Here is a 19,431-nt window from a genome sequence, read left to right on the forward strand (position 1 = left end):
CAGAGGCTCATACATTTGAATGCTTGGTGATCAGGGAATGGCACTACTTGGGGGATTAGGAAATGTGGCCTTGTGGGAGTAGATGTCGTTTTGTTGGAGGAAGTGGGTCACTAGGGGTTCAAGCAAGTCCTGGTGTCCCTCTAACTGTTGTCTGCGGGTCTGGATGTGGAACTCTCAGTTACTCTCGAGCATGTCTGCCTGCATGCCACCTTGCTTCCCACCATGAAGAAAATGGACTAAATCTCTGAAACTATAAGTAAGCCCCAATTAAATGTTTTCTTTTATAGAGTTGCCATGGTCATGGCATCTTTTCAATGCAACAGAATACTAAGGCAAGCTAGGAAGACACACAGGACAGTTTGATTGCCTCATGTCTTGACACCCTCAAGTTCCCTTAAATATGCAACAGGACCCCAAGACACCGTAGTAGAAAATAATCTCAAGTGATGCCCAAGAAAATAAAAACAAAGGGGTGATGAAAATGAAGACAACAATCCAGAATGTGAACATCTGAAATGTGAAATGGGACTCAAACCGAAATGAAGATGGAATTAAAAAACCCAATAGCCCACTAGAAAATTCAAAGGAGAGACTTACAAATAGGAATGACTCAAACAGAAGATAGAATATCGGGACTGGAAGACAAAGTAAAGAATCTAGGCACAAAAATAGCAAGGAATATGAAGATTTCTAAAAATCACAGGAGACGAATAGACAAGAAATTTCAGACACCATGAAAAGATCAAGTTTTTAAGTAATTCTAAGAGATGAGGAAGAAGAATCCCAGGTCAATGCCACAGAACAGATCTTCAGCGAGATCTCCAAACGAAGGAAAACACACTCACATGGACAAAAAAAGCATAGAGAACACAAAACAGATTAAGGAAACTATCCCAAGGTATATATCATAGTTCAAAGTATATAGAATAAAGAAAGAGTATGAAAGGCTGTCAGGGGAAAAAACATAGATGACATATAAAGGAAAACCCATTAAGAGTAACTACTGATTTCTGAAAGGCCTGGAGCAATGCATTCCAAGTCCTAAAAGACAATGATAACCATCAGAGATTAATATACCAAGCAAAATTATCTGCTGTAGCTGAAAGAAAACGTTTCCACAACATAAATAGCCTAAACAATTTATATCCAGCAAACCAAGCCTGAGAAAATACAACAGGCATTATTTCTGAACAAGAAAAGAAATGAGTATAACAGAGAGACTGTGGAAAGAATTAGGAAGCCATAATCATTAAAACACAAATACCACTGAGAACACAAACAGCAAGACCAAAAACTGACCACAAGATGGCAGAAAATAGCACACACACTTCACTAATATCTTTAAATATCAATAACCTCAATTCTCTGATCAATAGGCACAAACTAACTGAATGAAACAAGAAGCAAAATCTACCTATCTACTGTCTACAAGAATCTCAGTTTTAAAGACAGGTATTACCTTAGAGTAAAAGGATAAAGAAAAACACTCGAATCAAATGGAACCAGAAAGAAAACAGGTGTAGCAAAATAATTTCAAAATATACTTCAACTGAAGTGAATCATAAGAGATAAAGATAGACACTTCATTCTAACCAAAGGAACAGTTAACCAAGAAAACATTACTATCCTAAACATATATTCACTGAACTCGGGTGCTAAATTTCATAAAAAATCTACTCCTGGATTTAAAGACATAGTTAACATCAACCCATTAATAGTGATTTCAGTACACCACTGTCTGAACAAAAAATAAACAGAAGCATCAGAACTAACTGACATCAAACATCAAATGGGCTTCACAAGTATCTACAGCATAGTCCACTCACACACCAAAGAATACACATCTACTCAGCAGCGCATGGAAGCTTTTCTAAAATAGGCCACATGCTGGGACATAAAACAAATCACAAATTCAAAAACTGAAATCACTTCTTGTATCCTATCTAACCACAATGCAATAAACCTTAAACTTGACACCAAACAAATCGCTAGTAAATACACAAGCTCATGGAGATTCAACAACTCATTACTACATGATGAATGGATCAAAAAAGAAATCGAGAAAGAAAAGTATTTCCTGGAACAAAATGGAAGTGAGCACACATAACTTCAGCTACTTAATATTTTACAGAGATGCCAAAAACATTTGCAGGAGAAAAGCAAGCACTGGCAAGTGGTCTTGGGTTGCAGAAGAAAGCAAGCTGAGCAAACCAGCAAGCAGCATTTCTCCATGACCCCTGCTTCAGTTCTTGCCTCTGGGTTCCTGCTCTGAGCTCTTGCCTTGACTTCCCTTCATGATAGACTGACCTGTAAGATGAACTATATCCTTTCGCCCCCAACTTGCTTTTTTGTCATGGTCTTTTTACAGCAATGGGAAGCAAACTAGGACCATACTGAAAAGTCATCTTGCTACTGGCATTTGAGGCAAAAGCAGTCTACAGAAATAAGCCCTCAACCTGTGGGATCTTACATTATTCTAATTAGAAAGCATCAGAATGTAATAAAATTATATATAGGATCCCATTTAGTGTTTACTGAGAAACTGATTGGAACAAAGTTAAATCTCCTACACATCTGGATAACAGGAGTGATCATGTTGAATGTGATAGAAAGAAAGGGAAAATAATGACTTTCCTTTTTAATATATAAAAAGAAAATTTTCTTTAATTCACTTCAAGAGGTAAAATGTGTATATGCAGACTATGAAATTTCGTGTACGTATAGTGGAGAATCCAGAAAAACTATTAAGAGGGCCAGTGAGATTGTTCAGTGGGGACTTGCCACACCAGGCCTGAGCTGTCAATGTTGAATTCAAGCTGAGACCTACATGGTCGAGAGAACCAAATCCCACAAGTTGTCCTCTTGACCTCCACTCATTGTCCATGATAGATACACACACACACACACAAACACTATATAGCCTTCTTAAACACTATATATCGCCTTCTTAAACTATAAAAAAAAGAAAGAACCAAGAATATTCCCAAAGGCTTTCTATGAAGTCAGTATCACTCTAATACCAAAACCAAGTAGAGAAACAACAATAAATTAAATTTTTTACTTAAAAACTATAGGCCAATAACATTTATAAACATAAAACCAAAAATGCTCAATAAAATACTTGCAAGGAGAATGCATCAAAAAGATTAACCACCACGACCAAGTTGACTTTATCCCTGAAATACACACACACTAGAAGATATCTACCAAAATATATCCCTGAAATACAGAAATACATGATAGGCCAATAACCTTTAACATAGATTCAAAACTGCTCAATAAATACTTGCAAGGAGAATATATCAAAAAGATTAACCACCATGGTCAAGTTGGCTTTATCCCTGAAATGTGTTATATATGTGTGTGTATATACATATACATACATACATACATACACATATGGTATATATTTGAAGAGAAAAATGTTAAAATTTTGGGCCAGCAAAATAGCTCAGTGGGTGAAGGCATTTGCTGGTTCAAACCCATATTAAAGTGGGAGGAGGAGAAAACCAACTCCAAAGTTGCCCACTGACCTCCTCAAATGAGCTATGGTGCCCACACAGCATGCATATATGCTTAGACATAATAAAAGTAATCTTTACAATAGTCAGTAATTTTTCAACACTTTCCAAAAAAATTCAGAGGCGAAAATCCCATTTACAATAGCTTCAAACAATAAATAATATCTACACACAGAGGCTAAAGACCACTATAATAAAAACTTTTTTAAAGATCTATTTTTTATTGTTAATTGTGTGTATGTGTGCTCATCTCCGTGTGAGTCTGTCCACATGAGCGCAGGTGCTCACAGAGGCACGAGTAGCAGATCCCCTGGAGCTGGAGCTCCAGACATTGTGAGCTGCCTGATGTGAGCTCTGGAAACTGAACTCGGTCTTCTGTAGGAGCAGTGTACACTCTCAACCACTGAGCCATCATTACAGCCCATACAATGAGAACTTTACAATACTGAAGAGGGCTGTGAGGATGATTCAGTGGTAGCACTTACTGCCAAGCCTACCCACATAGTTGAAGGAAAAAAACCAAATCCTACAAATGTCCTCTGACCTCACCACTCAAACTGTGGCATGTGTACCATGTGCTCCCTCCCATAAACAAACAAATAAATAAAATACTGGGGAAAAAATGAACACAGTAGTAAGTGAAAAGATATTCCATGCTGACAAAGAGCCAGAATTAATATCATGAAAATAGTTACATTATCAAAAATCTGCTGACAGATTTAATGAAATCTCCATCAAAATCCCAATCACATTTTTCATATAACTAGAAACAATCCTAAAGTTTGTATGTAAGTGCAAAAGACTCCACAGGCAAGAAATCCTTAGCTGAGAAGCCCATGCTGGAAGTATCACAATATTGATCTCAAATTAGAGTATATAGCCATAATAACAAAAATTGCATGATGCTGGCACAAAAACAGACATGCAAATGAATGAGGTATAAGAGGGGACCCAGAAATAAACTTACACAGTCATGGCCACTTGGATTTTGACACAGCTGTCAAAAAGCACACATCAGAGAAAAGACAGCCTCTTAAATGATGCAGCGAATGACATAGCTGTCAAAAAGCACACATCAGAGAAAAGACAGCCTCTTAAATGATGCAGCGAATGCTGCATTTCCACATGTAGAAGAATGAAGCTTGATCCCCATCTCTCACCAAAAGCCATTTTAAAATGGATCAAAAGCCTTAATGCAAGACCTGATGTCTTGAGCATGGATTGAACATACAAGCATAAGCAAGAATTTCCTTTTATTTCATGCACATGGGTGTTTTGCCTCCATGCGCATCCATGCACCACTTGCATGCCCAGTTCCTACAGAGACCAGAAGAAAGTGTTAGATCCCCACTAACTAGAGTTACAGATGGTTGTGAGCAACCACATGGGTGCCAGAAATCAAACCCAGGTCCTCTGGAAGAGTAGCCAGGGCTCTTAACCACAGGGCCATCTCTCCAGCCCCAGCATGAATTGTTTCTAACAGCATAGGAAATAATCCAAACAGGATTACATGACATGAAAAAGCTTCTGAATAGCAAAGGAAATGATCAGCAGAGAAAAGAGATTGCCTACAGAATGGGAAAAACATCTTTTTCCACTACCAGACAAATGATTACTATCTAAGAAATATAAAAAAAAAAAACAACGAAAACTACACTGAACTCTCAAAACAAATAGGAATGGCCAATAAATTCTTTTTAAAGTCTTTAGCTATCAAGGAAATATGAATTAAAACTGCTTTGAGATCTGTCTCACCTCAGTCAGAATAGCTATCATCAATAAAAAAGAAAAGACAATAAATTCTGGTAAAGATATGAAGAAACAGTATCCTTACTCACTATTGATGAGAACACAAATTTACATAGCCACAGTGCAAAGCAACATGAGGATTCCATGTTGGGGAAAAACAAAAAATGTAACAATCATATGACCCAGCTATGACATTCAGGTAGATACTCTGAGGACATTAAGTCAACACACCAGAGAGAATATCCATGTTTGCTGCTGCTCTTTCATGGTAGCCAGAAAATGGAACCAGCCAAGATGTCCATCAACAAATGAACAGATTAAAAACAAAAATGTAATACATACATAAAGGGATTTCATGAAGCCATAACGAAAACAGAATCATAACATTTGCAGCAAAGTAAATGGAACTGGAAATCATTATGTTGATTACATCAGATTCAGAAAGAGAAATGTTTTCTCTCATATGTGGAATCTAAACTTAAAATTATACATATTGATGGATATATTTGTATGTATGTATGTACTAAAATGTCTGTGTGTAGGTCATGAAACTAGAGGAATCATGAGAAGGAAGAAATCTTAAGAGATGGCATGTGTGACAAAAGAATAATGGAACACATGGGAAGGGAGGCTGGGGATGCAGCTAAACCGGCAGTGTCACAGTTCCAACACTATAGAAAACCAGGCATGGTGGCACACGTCTACAATCCCAACACTCTGAAGTTTAAAGTAATTCCTGGCTATATACTGAGTCTGAAACTAGTCTAGAACCCAAGCTCCTGTCTCAAAATAAAAGACAAGATGGGCCATCTGAGGAAAGGAAGGGTGTCCACCAAAGGAGGGTAGGAAGACAGTGGGGAGGGTGATGAATTAAAGTAGAACAACACATCTGTGGGAAAATGCAGGCATAAAACCCAATGCTTTTAGGAAGAAATCCTGGTGAGTTCTTTCATTTTCCCCTACCGCGGGATGACATGGCAAGAAGGCTGTGTATAATCCAGGTAGCCCTCAGCAAACACTGGCTCTCAGTGCTCCGATCTTACACTATCCAGCTGGGACAAACAAACTCCTGTTATGTATAAGCCACCCTATCTATGGTAGGGTTTTTAAATTGTTTTTGTTTGGTTTGTTTTGGGGGGTTGTTTGTTTTGCACACATGCACACATGCAGAGAGAGGAAGAGAGAGAGAGGGGGGAGAAAAAGAAGGGAGAGGAGGGGAAGAGAATAGAAGAAATTTGGGTAATACAGTTACAACATACTAATGTCAATATATTGATGACTTGATTGTTATATAGTTTTGGAAAATATTATCATTAGGAAAAAATCGGTAAAATATATCTGAGATCTCTATTATTCCCTACAATTATGTCAACCTATAATTGCCTCAAAAATATAAAGGAAATGAATATGGAAAGTGGCTGATGCCTTCATAATAAACTTTTCATACTATTTTACCTCATCTATAAATATATATTACTTTGATGAAAAAGAAAATGTATTTTCCCTAAGGTAATGTATTCTGTGTAAATTATTTGTCTTACATTGTTCACTAAGTTAGCTGTTTGTCTTTCATTTTAAGGATATAACAACTTCTAGACAAAGATCCAATATTACATATTGATACCCAGAAACAGAGTTATAGTAGGCAAATTATCAAATAAGATGACCAAAACCTTAAACTGAACCACAAAGTCCTCCTGTCAAAATAACTAAGAATCTTCTACCATCATTGAGCACCTTAAAAAACTAAACCCTCCTCTTTGTCCTGTTGCCAGTGTGAAAGAAAACAATTCCATGAAAAATTAGAAACTTTGTAGTAGAGGATCCATATCATCCTCATACAAATAACCTTATAGTTTTATAATTAACAGATTTCATTATTACTGACATGCAGTGAGGGATTATATTCTTAGCACATCATCCCAAGCATTTTTGTTATTCAATCCTCTTGCCAATCCTAATAGGTACTATCTATGGACAAATTACAACATAGAAATAATGTGTACTTTCCTAGTCAGAGAGCTAGTACAATGTATCAAACTTTCCCCCATTAATTTCTAACTCTACAAATAAAGATTCTAGTCATCCATTCTATTATTCCACTTAAAAATGCCTATCAACAACTATCATGACCTCTTCCCACACAGAAGCACCACCAGTGAGTTTCTAAGTTTCTGATTGGACTGTATGTGTCTGAGAACCAAGTGGGACTTTTCCATTGGCTCTATCAGTCACTATCCCTCTCCCAACTGAAATTATCCCCCATGTCATTCCACACTCCAGGAGCAACTATTTCAGTACTGCCTCTTAATTACTAAGATTCCAACCAACTTAACTAATCACCCAGTCTATAGGACTACTATAAAACAAACCAAAGACAAGGCTAGCTCCTTCCATATTTTCTAACGGTGTGTCTTTGGGTAAGTCTTAGTGAGGGTTTCTATTGCTGTGAAGAGACACCATGACTACAGCAACTCTTATAAAGGAAAAACATTTAATTGGGTGGCTTACATTTTCAGAGGTTTTGTCCATTATCATCATGGTACAACATGGTGGCACTCAGGCAGACATAGTGCTGGAGAAGCTCAGTCCTCCATCTTGACCCACAGGCAAAAGGGACTGGTGTGAGACACTGGGCATGCCTTGATCATATGAGACCTCAAAGTCTCCATAGTGACACACTTCCTCCAACAAGACCAAACCTACTCCAACAAAGCTTCATCTCCTAATAATGTCACTCCCTATGAGCTCATGGGGGCAATTACATTCAAACTACCGGTCAGTTTTGGTGAACATTCTTACTCATTTCCTAGCCCTCTACACTCAAACACACAAGAGAGTTCCATACTCCCACTTCCTTATCTGTCTCCATGCAAGCCTAACCAGTGAGTTTATCTTCCCTAAGTGTCATATCTTCCCTAAGGGAGAAAATAGCAGCCATTATAAAGGTGCACGAAACTTCCATGTGCTCAGCTCCTTCTTCCCTCTCTTCCTACCAAAGAAAACTAATCTTATTCTCCATAGAACTAAATCCTCCTAGAACAGTGAAATGTTCTTAAACCAATAGCTCCTTCTCTCCTGCCTTCCTGAAAATCAAAAGCCATACTTCAAATGGAAATGTACACTGGGTTTAAATACTGTCTGTCAAGTGACAGCCATCCAACAAGAAGCACTTATAAAAGATTTGGTGATGAGGACCTGAAATCATGTTGGAGAAGATGTCCTGGCTAGTTTTATGTAAACTTGACACAAGCTAGAGATATCTTAGAGGAGGAACCTCCATAAGATCAGACTGCAGACAAACGTGTAAGAGCATTTTCTTAGCTGGTATAGATGGGGGAGGTCCCAGCCCATTGTGGGTGATGCTGTCTCTGGAATGGTGGTGGTCCTGGGTTCTGTAATAAAGCAGGCTGAGAAGACAGTAAGCAGCATCCCTACAAGATCCCTACATCAGCTTCCGCCTCCAGGTTCCTGCACTGCTGGAGTTCCTATCTTGACTTCCTTTGATACTAAACCGTAATGTGGAAATAAAAGCCTAATAAACCTTTTTGTCCACAAGTTGTTTTGGTCATGGTGTTTCATCGCAGCAACAGTAACCCAAAGACAGAAGGGGTCATCAGAGAAACACAATTTTCTTTATTTCTCTCTTAATGGTCTTTAAATATTTCTCCTCACTTCATTCTCTTTGAATGTGCTCATACTTTACTACAGTATATTACTTATATTAGAGTCTTTGGAAATACCTCTCTAGTTATTTAGGATGACAGTGTCTTGTCCAGAACTCCATGAGCAGGAAGTTGAAGAACTGAAGCTGATATTAAGGATTTGTGAGCAAGGTATTTCTCCACGTTTCTTCACACCTAGTCTACTCACAGGTTCATCACCTATTTACCAGTGATGGTGGTTGCTCTAAGGAGAATGAATTGGAGACACATTCCTAATCTTATAATGTTTATACTAAGGAATCAAACGTAGAGACACAGCCTGGCAAAGAGGTGCACACCTTTAATCCCAGCACTCGAGAGGCAGAGGCAGGCAGATCTCTGTGAGTTTGAGGCCCGCCTGGTCTATAAAGAGAGTTTCAGGAGAGCTAGGGCTGTTACACAAAGAAACCCTGTCTCAAAAAAACGGAAGGGGGAAAAAAAAGGAATTAAACCTGGCCATAGTATGGAAGGTGTGGAAGACCATGAAGCAGGAAAACAAAGCAAGATGAGCAAGACAATCTGAATGCTATGTTCATTGGTCAAATCACTTAGCCTCCTCTTGGGGGTCACTGTCACCACCCACAGCATGAAACAAACAGTGCTTCTTCAAAGGACTGATAAACGAGTTAAATGAAGCTTGATGTGGTGGCTCACATTTGTAATTCCAACAATGGGGACGTATGATCACTGTAGGCTTTAGGCCAGCCTCATCTACACAATAAGTTCCAAACCAGCCACAGGTATATACTGAGCCCTGATCCCTCCCCATCCCCCAAGAAATTAAATTTTAAATGAAAGCTGGGTGTGATGGCACTTGATGGTAGAGGCAAGGTGATGAGGTTCAAGGTCACCTTTGGTGACAGTGAATTCAGGGCCAGGCTGTGTTACATGAGACCCTGTCTCATCTGCTGCTAAGGAAGTCCACTACTCTGTTGTAAGCCGCCCTATGGGCAGAACACACTGAAGCTTACTTGGGGGAAGACCCTGTGAGAAACACGGAGCAACAACCACCATGTTAAGCTACACTCGGCTTCCTGGCCTTTTGGTAGCAATACTTGTTGAAAGCTGCTTCAGTTTTGGGGGCAATTTTTACACGGCAGCAAGTAACACAACTACTGAAAAGGAAAACTATGGAAAAAAATAATACAATGACGAGGCAGAAATAAAAAGTCAAATACAGTGTTACTAAATTAGGAAAAATTGTTAGGTCCCGGTAACCTAAAAGAATGATGGCTTCATAACACACTGTAACTTGTTTACGCAGCAGTAGGAAGTTAAAACCAAGGTATAAGACTGCCCAGGGCAAACTCCTAAAGTTGACAAAAAGCACAATGTCAAAATTCGGTGCAGGGCAGCAGGGAAAAGTCATTGAACAGCTAGGAGAGCAAATCAGGACTTCGGAGATGCTTAAATAAACTCTGGTGACAAGGGTATCAATTGCTGCCGTAATTAAATAATTTATGGTGGATTTAGTAATGTTCTAATTCCTCTTTTTCCCATTTTAATCTTTCCGAAGTTGAATTAGTTTTTAAGTCATAGTTCATATGTGCTTTTGCTCTCTAAGTCAGCTACGAAGTTCTCAGGGTTGTCTTTCGGGTCTATTAGAGACAGGAGGGGAATGGCAGGGATAAGGGAGTTGAGGCATTTACGTGGGATATTCTTTCCGCAAGCTTTTCAGCTAAAACGAAGAGCAGACCAAGAAATGAAGCACCGTTTGCTGTTTTAAACTGTGAGTATTATGAAACAAACATCTGGAAGTGAGGAACACAGCGTTGGAGCAACGAAGAGAAGGTACGTTCACTTAAATGTCACCTGTGTAAGAGTTCCTACACGCCACGCCTGCAGCGCACAGAGACGGCGGGGGCGCACTGGAGAAGCGACTCCTCTCACAAAGTTTGGGCGGGAAAGCGGTGCAGTGAAGATACCTCCTGCCCTGATGTGGTAAGCAACAGAGTAAACGGGGACGAATGAATGGCCAGACTCCGGCTAACACACTCATTCTGAATCTCTGCCCAGCGGCGCCTTCCATCCTCCGTCTGCCGCCCACGCGCTAGGTTCCCGGGCAGGGGGACAGGGCGAGGACGCCCTGCTCCACACCGACCGCCACAACCCGCGCGTGCCCATCAGCCCGGGCCAGGGCCAGCATGGGAAGCCCACGGAGCCGGGCGCCGCGCGCTCGGCTTCCACAGCGACTGCAGAGCGTACCTTAGACCCGCCAGCGCGGCCGCCGCCGGACATCTCCCACTCGCACGGACCACCCCTCGCCCTCACTCCCAGCCCCTTCCGGAATCCATGCCCTCCGGAAGCCGCCCCTCGCGCGCCCCGCCCCCTCGCGCGCCCCGCCCCTTCCGGAAATCCAAAGGCTAAGGCGGGTTTTCTTAGTGTTTGGGCGCTGCTGTGCTAGGCTGTTCCTCACTCTCCCTGAGGCGCCTGGGAAGTGCTCTACGGGCCACCCTGAAATAAGTATCCTAAGTAGACTAGAATACAATAATTATTGTTAATTAGTAATAAAACGCTAGTAAGTCAGGAAAAACAGTTCCCTATCTAAGGGAGAATTCTCAAGTATCAAGAGCAAGGATTACCAATTTTTAAAAAGACTTCAGGAACGTTGGATTTGTTATAAAGTTGATTTCACACACTATGGATCTGAGGTGAAGTCAGAGAACTTCCGTTCTTGTTTCTAGATGCTGGTCCAGAGATTAATTTGGAAGAAGTCATTCCTTGGATGTTTTAAAGCACTTGAACATACTTGTGACTGGGGGCTTTGAGAATCTTCCAAACCAACAGGAAGAAGAGCTGGTACTCGAGTGGAAACTGGATTAATAGAAGAGCCTGTAAAGATTTCTGTTGTCGAAAAAAACAGTAAATTGTTGAGAATGTGTTGGCATGAAACTTGTGTAGAAACTGGCTTCACAAGGGAAGACTCTAAAGATACATATTGAAGAAAATTACTAAATAATTTACATTCTTGAAAAAAAAAGTGTTGGCATGGACAAAAAAAAGGGTTCTCAGATAGTTGTGTTCACAAATACGTACAGAAGTGGAGCTTAGAGCCAGGGATGATGACTCAAGTCTATAAGCTAAATACAGTCATGGAAAACAAGACCCTCACTCTGTAATGAATTAGAGAAACTACTGAAAGTGAAGCAGTTTTAAATACACCATCCTGCAAAATGGGACACCAGCATAGAAAAAAAGGGGGGGGGGGAGGCCAAAATGCTGGCATACTGACTCGGCGCAAGACGGTGGGTTTTTTCTGTCTGTCTGTTTGTCTGGGTATTTTGAAACAGGGTTTCTCTATACAGCCCTGGCTGTCCTAGAGCAATGTAGACTAGGTTGGCCTCAAACTCACAGAGATCTTTCTGCTGCTGCCTCCTGAGGGATTTTTGCTGTGCACTATCACACCTGACAAGACAGCTTCTTTTAAAGTTCCTAGTTGCAAGAAATTCCAGATCTCCTTTCCCCATAGGCTGCTACTTTAGCGAATTACAATCTCCACATTCTTCTAGCATGGCTCCTTTCCCAAATTTCCCATCCTAATGATCAAAATGCAATGCCTCATCTAATGACGACTCCCAAGGCTTGAAAGTGCCTTCACTCCTGTTGTGGGCCCAGGCACATAACCAGCTTGCAGCCTTTCCACCCTGGAGATCTGAGACAAGCAGACACCGCCTGCCAGCTGGGGAAGAAGGGAGTCTAGCACTTCCTGTTTATCTGTAACTCTTTGATGGGCACTAAGTGCACCTCATATTGAAAATTTACTACAAGGATGTATTTCTAGTATTAGAGGAACCAAGAATTCAATGTCAGAAATAGCAAGTTCAAGGCTACCCTGGGCTATATAAAAATAAAAACTAAGTTTAGTTTCTTCTTCAAATACACTTTTTTTGTCTTTCTAGGAATATGTAGGTTTTTCTATTGATTTGTACTCCATCTGTAGCCCTGATACAATGCTAGACTGTCACTTCCTCTTATAAAACTCTTCTTTGCTGAGTGTTTCTGCTCAAACTTCTGTAGACACAGATTTGAGTCTGAAGGGAACCTGCAGGAGCTATAGGAACATGTACTCAAATACACCAGTTCTGTGTCTTGCTGCAAAGAAGTGGACCACAGATATGTGGTTAGAAATACAAATACAGAAATAAATAGACAAAAATAGAAATACAAACACAAATAGTCTATTTAAAAACTGGAAGCCCTCCAAGAATAAGAGGGAGCACAAAATGTGCTTCAAAAACACTGGGCCCAAAGCCTCATGACCCTTGATTGGTCGTCTACATATACCCTCCTCACCAATATTCATATAGTTTGTTTTTTCTTGTGCATGCTCAATTTGTTGAATAAGACCAGGTGAGGGATGATTTCTTAGCTTTCTCTGCCTGTTGATTTCTTTTATATGTTAATACGGATCCAGTGTTCTCAAGTCTGTAATCTCCTGTCATACTTCTGCCATGAAAGTTGTGATCCCAAAAATTTTTTTTAGGAATTTCAATTATAATCAGTCATTCTCCTACAACCAATCCCATGCCGATGAAAGGCATGGTCCCTGCCTAAGGATGACCACAATCTGTGGGTCGGAAAAGAGGATTTTCTGTAGAAGGAAATAGTTGAAATCAGAAAGAGTTTAGTTTGAAATAGTTGCATATCTTAGGAGACACAAATTTTACAAGATTAAAATACAAGGTTTAAGCAAGAGTAATGTAATTATGTCAACTGATAATCCACCAAAGGAAGTGCTCAAGGAAAACCATGGCTTCATTCATTTCTGAATAGTTATTCTTTTTATCTTGTTCTCATGGCTGTGATTGTCAAAAAGAATAAAACCCATGACTGTATGTTAAGACTATGGCACGTGCGGCTGGAGAGATGACTTAGAGGTTAAAGGGACTTGTTCTTGTGGAAGACCCAGGTTTGGTTGACAACACCCACATCAAGCATAATAACAATCTGTAACTTCAGTTCCATAAGATCCACTGCCCTCTTCTGGACTCTATGGGCACTGCATACATGTGGTATGCAGACATAAGCAGGAAAAAATAACCATATATATAAAATAAAAATAAATTAAATATTTCAAAATAACTTGGTGAAATAGAAAAAAAACTTTAAGAAAATGCAATAGTGGAATACATTAAAAGAAAAAGAGTATAAACCTGCTGCCATTGAGTACCAAAAGATAGATAAATCTATCTGAATACCTTTACATACACAGAGCTTGGAACCTGCCTATAATATAGACTTTCCCACATTATCCTCCTGTGTGAACTCCTCTTCCTTGGATTTTTGTTTGTTCTTCTGGGAGAAATATCTCCCTCTACTTGCCTAAGGAACACAATGGGCGAGGTATTTCCTTTCCCTAGTTGAGCACATTTAAGGACGTTATGCATGTAGCCCCTATCTGACCATGAGTCTTGGGAGCACATCTGGTGAAAGTGGCAAGGAGACCATCTGTTTATCATTGCTTCTCTGTCCCGCCATCCAAACCTGAGCTATCTTGGAAGAAAACTTTCAGAGAAAATCAATAAAGAGATTAACACGACTCTCCTGGAGTCCCCTGGTTCTGCTCAATCTAGAATCTGACTTCAGTTCCTCTGCTCTGTTCACAGGTAGGTCATGGTAGAACTTAGATTTGTGTCATAGCTGGGAGTTGTTGCAATTGCCTATGCATAGCATTTAATGGGATATGAGAGCTGAGTTATCTTTGGTCTCTTTTCAGAGTCTAGATTTTTGGGTTTTTGCTTTATCATACTACTATAATTTTTTTAACTATACTTTCTGCTAGGTGTTGAAGATCATGCTGGTAACCAAAGCTAACCATTTCTCTTTTTAAAGACAGTTGAGGTTCTTTGGGGGTTACTTGTAGCATGATTAATAAAAACCAAGAGACAGATATTGAAGTTCAATCTGAAGGTCAGAAAAGCAAAACTGCCAGTCACTGGCTCTTACCTCTACTTCAGTCCCAAATGGTGGTCCTGCCTCCAGGAATCCTGACAATAAGATTGCCTGAGAACTGTCTCCTCCCACCTTATATTCTTCTCTGGGGATGAGATTAAAGGTGTGCACCACTACTGCCCGGTTTCTATGGCAAACTAGTGTGGCGTCTGGGATTAAAGATGTGTGTTACCACTGCCTGGTCTGTAAGACTGACCAGTGGAGCTGTTTTACTCTCTGATAGTCAGGCAAGCTTTATTAAATTTATTAAAATACAATTGAGATATCACTATATTTCTGCTTTTTGTCTAAAATAAAAATACAGCTATAACTAATATAAGAAAAACTATATACAATAAGTACAATAACTCTATACAATATATGCAGTCAATAAATATATAAACAATGTCTATATTTGCATTTGGCAAATTCAGAGAAAATACTTCATATCTATCCTGCCTTGGTGAGTCCAAAATCTTGTACCTATTTTACTTTCTATCATAACTAGCTTTCTGCATCAGGTAAATAAGGAAAACTGTAACTATAACCATCTAACTTCAACTCCCTCAGAGACCCCCAAAAAATATATTAACTGAGTAAACAGAAAGTGCTTGTACTTCCAAAAAATGTGAAAAATTACAGAAACATCTGAGTTCCTGGATAGTCACCCAAAGTTCCTCTGCAATGTCAGGACATCTATCTTTGGCCTACAGGCCTAGCATATCTGACAGGCATTTTTGTAAAGCAGGATGATCTAATAGGCTATCCCATTGTTTGGCTGTCACTTTCTTTTGTGTCCTGCTTGTCTAATTAGGACAGCATACTGTCAACAATCAAGACAAGGGCATTTTCTTGGCCAGTGATTTACTTTTGTCACAAAAAAGTTAACTCCAGGCAGGGCAGTGGTGGCGCACACCTTTAATCCCAGCACTCGGGAGGCAGAGGCAGGAGGATCTCTGTGAGTTCGAGACCAGCCTGGTCTACAGGACTGGCTCCAGGACAGGCTCCAAAGCCACAGAGAAACCCTGTCTCGAAAAACCAAAAAAGAAAAAAAAAATTAACTCCATGTGGAGTTTCTTTGATGCCCATTATCTTCCCTGAAATAGATTGGTGCTGCTAAGAGCAGACATGTCTCATTGTTATTTTTTAAAAAAAAGAGCCTATATTATTAAAACATCTTACATGCCATATTCTATAAATCTCTAAAGTGTTTGAAGATAATCTGTCTATCTAAAATATACCTTTGTTTAACCTTAAAAACATACCTAGGGCTGGAGAGATGGCTCAGTGGTTAAGAGCACTGGTTGCTCTTCCAGAGGTCCTGAGTTCAATTCCCAGCAACCACATGGTGGTTCACAACGATCTGTAATGAGATCTGGCGCCCTCTTCTGGTGTGCCGGCATACATGAAGGCAGAATATTGTATACATAAATAAATCTATAAAAAAATACTTAACATGACTATAATTTTGATTATAATAGGTGACTAATTACTAACTTGTATTTCCTTATTATCCTAAACAGTAAGTAATAATAGCTTTCAAAAACTAGAAATTTTCATTACATTGATAAATGAGTTGTATAGGTACAATAACTTGAACAAGTTTAGAAACATATGTATAGCATATTTTAACAAAATTAATCTCAAATTTGTATCAATAGACAAAATTTGTATACAAGATACAAAAGTCAAATCCAATGTAAAACATTTAAAAATAATAGCTGATTTTTAAAAGTAGATTCAATAATTTACCCATTTATTTTATCATAGCTTTATCCCCCTTTTACTTATTTTTTTAAAAAAAACCTTGAATCTAATTTTTAGTTTAGCTTTTTTTCTGACTATTACCAATAATAACTTATAACCAACACCCCTAAACCATGACAAATATCCACAATCCATTGAACAACCAAAAATCACCTACCCTATCTCAAGGGAATGTGGGTGTCATATTCTTAAATTTACTTTTGCTGTCTGGTGGGGGGAGGAGCAATGGTATCTTTAGGGAATCCTGAAAAGAAAAAATTTTGGTTAATTGTCAAATCCTGAAAGAGGTAACTTTATCATTTGCTACCCAGTCTCTGCGTATTGGGAAAGGGCAAGGCTTGTTTCGAGTCCTGGCTAGAGTAGACTGTTAGATTGGATGATCTCTGTTAGCCACCTTGAAATTGTCCTGAGCAGTTTGTAATCCAAAGGCAATCTTGATGTGGTATTTTTCAACTTAGTGGTGTTAACAGAGTCCTGGAGGAATTGTCATTGTGGAGCCTCATTCTTTTTTTGGAGACTTCAAAGGTGGCTGTTAGGAGTGTTCATAGTTCACAGCAGAAAACTGATGGAGACTCAGAACTGAAATCATGTATAGGAAGGTAGATGAAACCTTTTTCTAGAATTAGTTAGTAATACTCTATATGACCATTAATATCATGACCAAAAGTTTTAAATATATATGTAATATATGTATATATAAAAAATCTTTTATCTTAAGAAAAGCTGTTAAGAGGTCAATATAAAACCAAAGGAGTATGAAATTAGTAGCAATAAAATAGTTTTTAAATATTTGCTTTTCTTTTGTGCCATATCAGGTGACTTTTCTGACATGAGACAGAGATTTTAGATTTCAGCTTAATAAGCATGCTTGGGTTCAGAGAAGGACAAAGACACACTCTAATGCCAAAGCCAGATTTTATTTTTAAGTGAGTCAGGGCTACCATTATATTGAGAAGTAAGGAGATAGGTATGTTTAGGTAGTGAGATTTTACCCTGTAGAGAATATTGGTAACATAAGTCAGATTTTTCTTTGCTTATTGAATCTTCCTGGATAGTTCTCTTTTCTTCTTTAGGCATCTAGATGTCTAAGGTTTCTTGTCTTCTTGACAATGAGTGTTTTCTATTTGCCTACAAAGATAAGAACAGAACCCTGCCCCAACCTTTATGAGGTCTCCTTACAACTTGTAGGTTGTCATCTCTATGAATCAGCTGTCATTTCTCTTTATCAAGAGGTTTCTCCTTTTCAAACCAAATCTTGATTAATTTTTATGATACTCATAGTTTTTCTTCTCCTGTGAAAATAAGAGTGAAATCCCTTCCCCAACACAACACATTTCCTAGTTTCCATCCTGAGGTCAACACAACCTTGAAGTACACTGGCTGATTTCATTCAGAAGTTTTTTTTTCTATTGTCCAATGTCTCTCTGCAGCTGTTGTTTTTTTCTCATTAGCACTAAGAAAATTCAAGGTTAATAAAGCATTAGGCAATCTATTTCTGGGGGTCTTTATTATCCCTTTCTGTTATTTAACATATCCTTTTATAGTTCAATTTGATCTTTCTATAACTGCCTGACCTGCAGGATTGTGTGGTATACCTGTAATGCACTTTGCATTATAATAAGCAAAGAACTGTTTCATTTTCTTAGAGACATATGCTGGAGAATTGTCTGTCTTTATTTGTGCAGGTATACTCCTGATGGTCATAATTTTTAGAAAATGTGTGATTACTAATTCAATCTGTTCCCAACTCAAAGGAGTTGCCCATTGAAAATCTAAATAAGTATCAATGGTGTGGTGTACATATTTCCAAATTATACAAAATGGAACACATTAATCTGCCAGATTTTATATCTTTGAGTACCCTTTGGATTACTTCCTGCAGGTAGTAGTGTTTGGTTGTATAAAGAGCAAGTAGTGTTGACAGAGGTTTCTGTCCCGTCCAGTACTGCAGCCATTCAGTCCCCAAAAAACACACAGAGGTCTACATTAATCATAAACTGGTTGGCCTATTAGCTCAGGCTTCTTTTTAACAATTACATCTTGGATTAACCCATAACGGTTGTCTGTGTTAGCCACATGGCTTGGTACCTTTTATCAACAAGGCATTCTCGTCTTGATTCCTCTGTGTCTGACGACTGCTGACTGACTCCTCTTCCCAGAATTCTCCTGTTCTGGTTGCCCCGCCTCTACTTCCTGCCTAGCTACTGGCCAATCAGCATTTTATTAAAACAATACAAGACCATTGTCCCACAGCAAAGTAGGACATTTCCTTATAATTTCTTTGGCTTGTTGCCATGTGATGGAAAAGTCCTTTTGTAAACCTTTACTATTGACATGATGTTTTTCATGAAATTCTGAGGCCTTCAGCACATTTCCAATCAATAATTGATTGATTTCTCAATTACCTTGTGCTAGAGGACCTGGAAGACCCATATGGGATCAGATGTGTATTTTGTATATAGGATGATGCCTATTCCTGATTATATCTTGTACCCAAATAAATAATTAAATCAATTCTGTATCATCTGATAAAAATTCAGTGGTTTCAATATGTAAAACAGTGCTTTCTGCATGTTACAAACAAGTAAATATGTTGACAGGTTCTTAAAAATCCCTTTGTACCACGAGAGTGGCATATAATTCTGACTTTAGGACAAATTCATAAGGACTTTACTCTATTTACATTTTCTGATTTGTAACATGCTTTTCCTGATTTATTTGTGTGTGTGTGTGTATATATATATATATATATATATATA

The 19,431-nt window shown here is 38.8% G+C and overlaps 1 protein-coding gene across 3 annotated transcripts in view; it reads right to left on the reverse strand.

The window, feature by feature from the left end:
- Spidr (scaffold protein involved in DNA repair) overlaps positions 1 to 11,262 on the reverse strand; it is a 217,147-nt gene extending 205,885 nt beyond the window's left edge. The window contains exon 1 of one of the 3 annotated variants that reach the window (XM_075970685.1): positions 11,180 to 11,262. In XM_075970685.1, the coding sequence (XP_075826800.1) occupies positions 11,180 to 11,212 (33 nt within the window). In that variant the 5' untranslated portion in view covers positions 11,213 to 11,262. The remainder of the gene's footprint in view (positions 1 to 11,179) is intronic. The other 2 variants (XM_075970694.1, XM_075970704.1) reach the window with 2 other exon arrangements.
- Between the last annotated feature and the right edge of the window lie 8,169 nt (positions 11,263 to 19,431).

Source organism: Microtus pennsylvanicus, chromosome 1 (genome assembly GCF_037038515.1).
Source record: "Microtus pennsylvanicus isolate mMicPen1 chromosome 1, mMicPen1.hap1, whole genome shotgun sequence".
Classification (NCBI taxonomy): Eukaryota; Metazoa; Chordata; class Mammalia; order Rodentia; family Cricetidae; genus Microtus; species Microtus pennsylvanicus.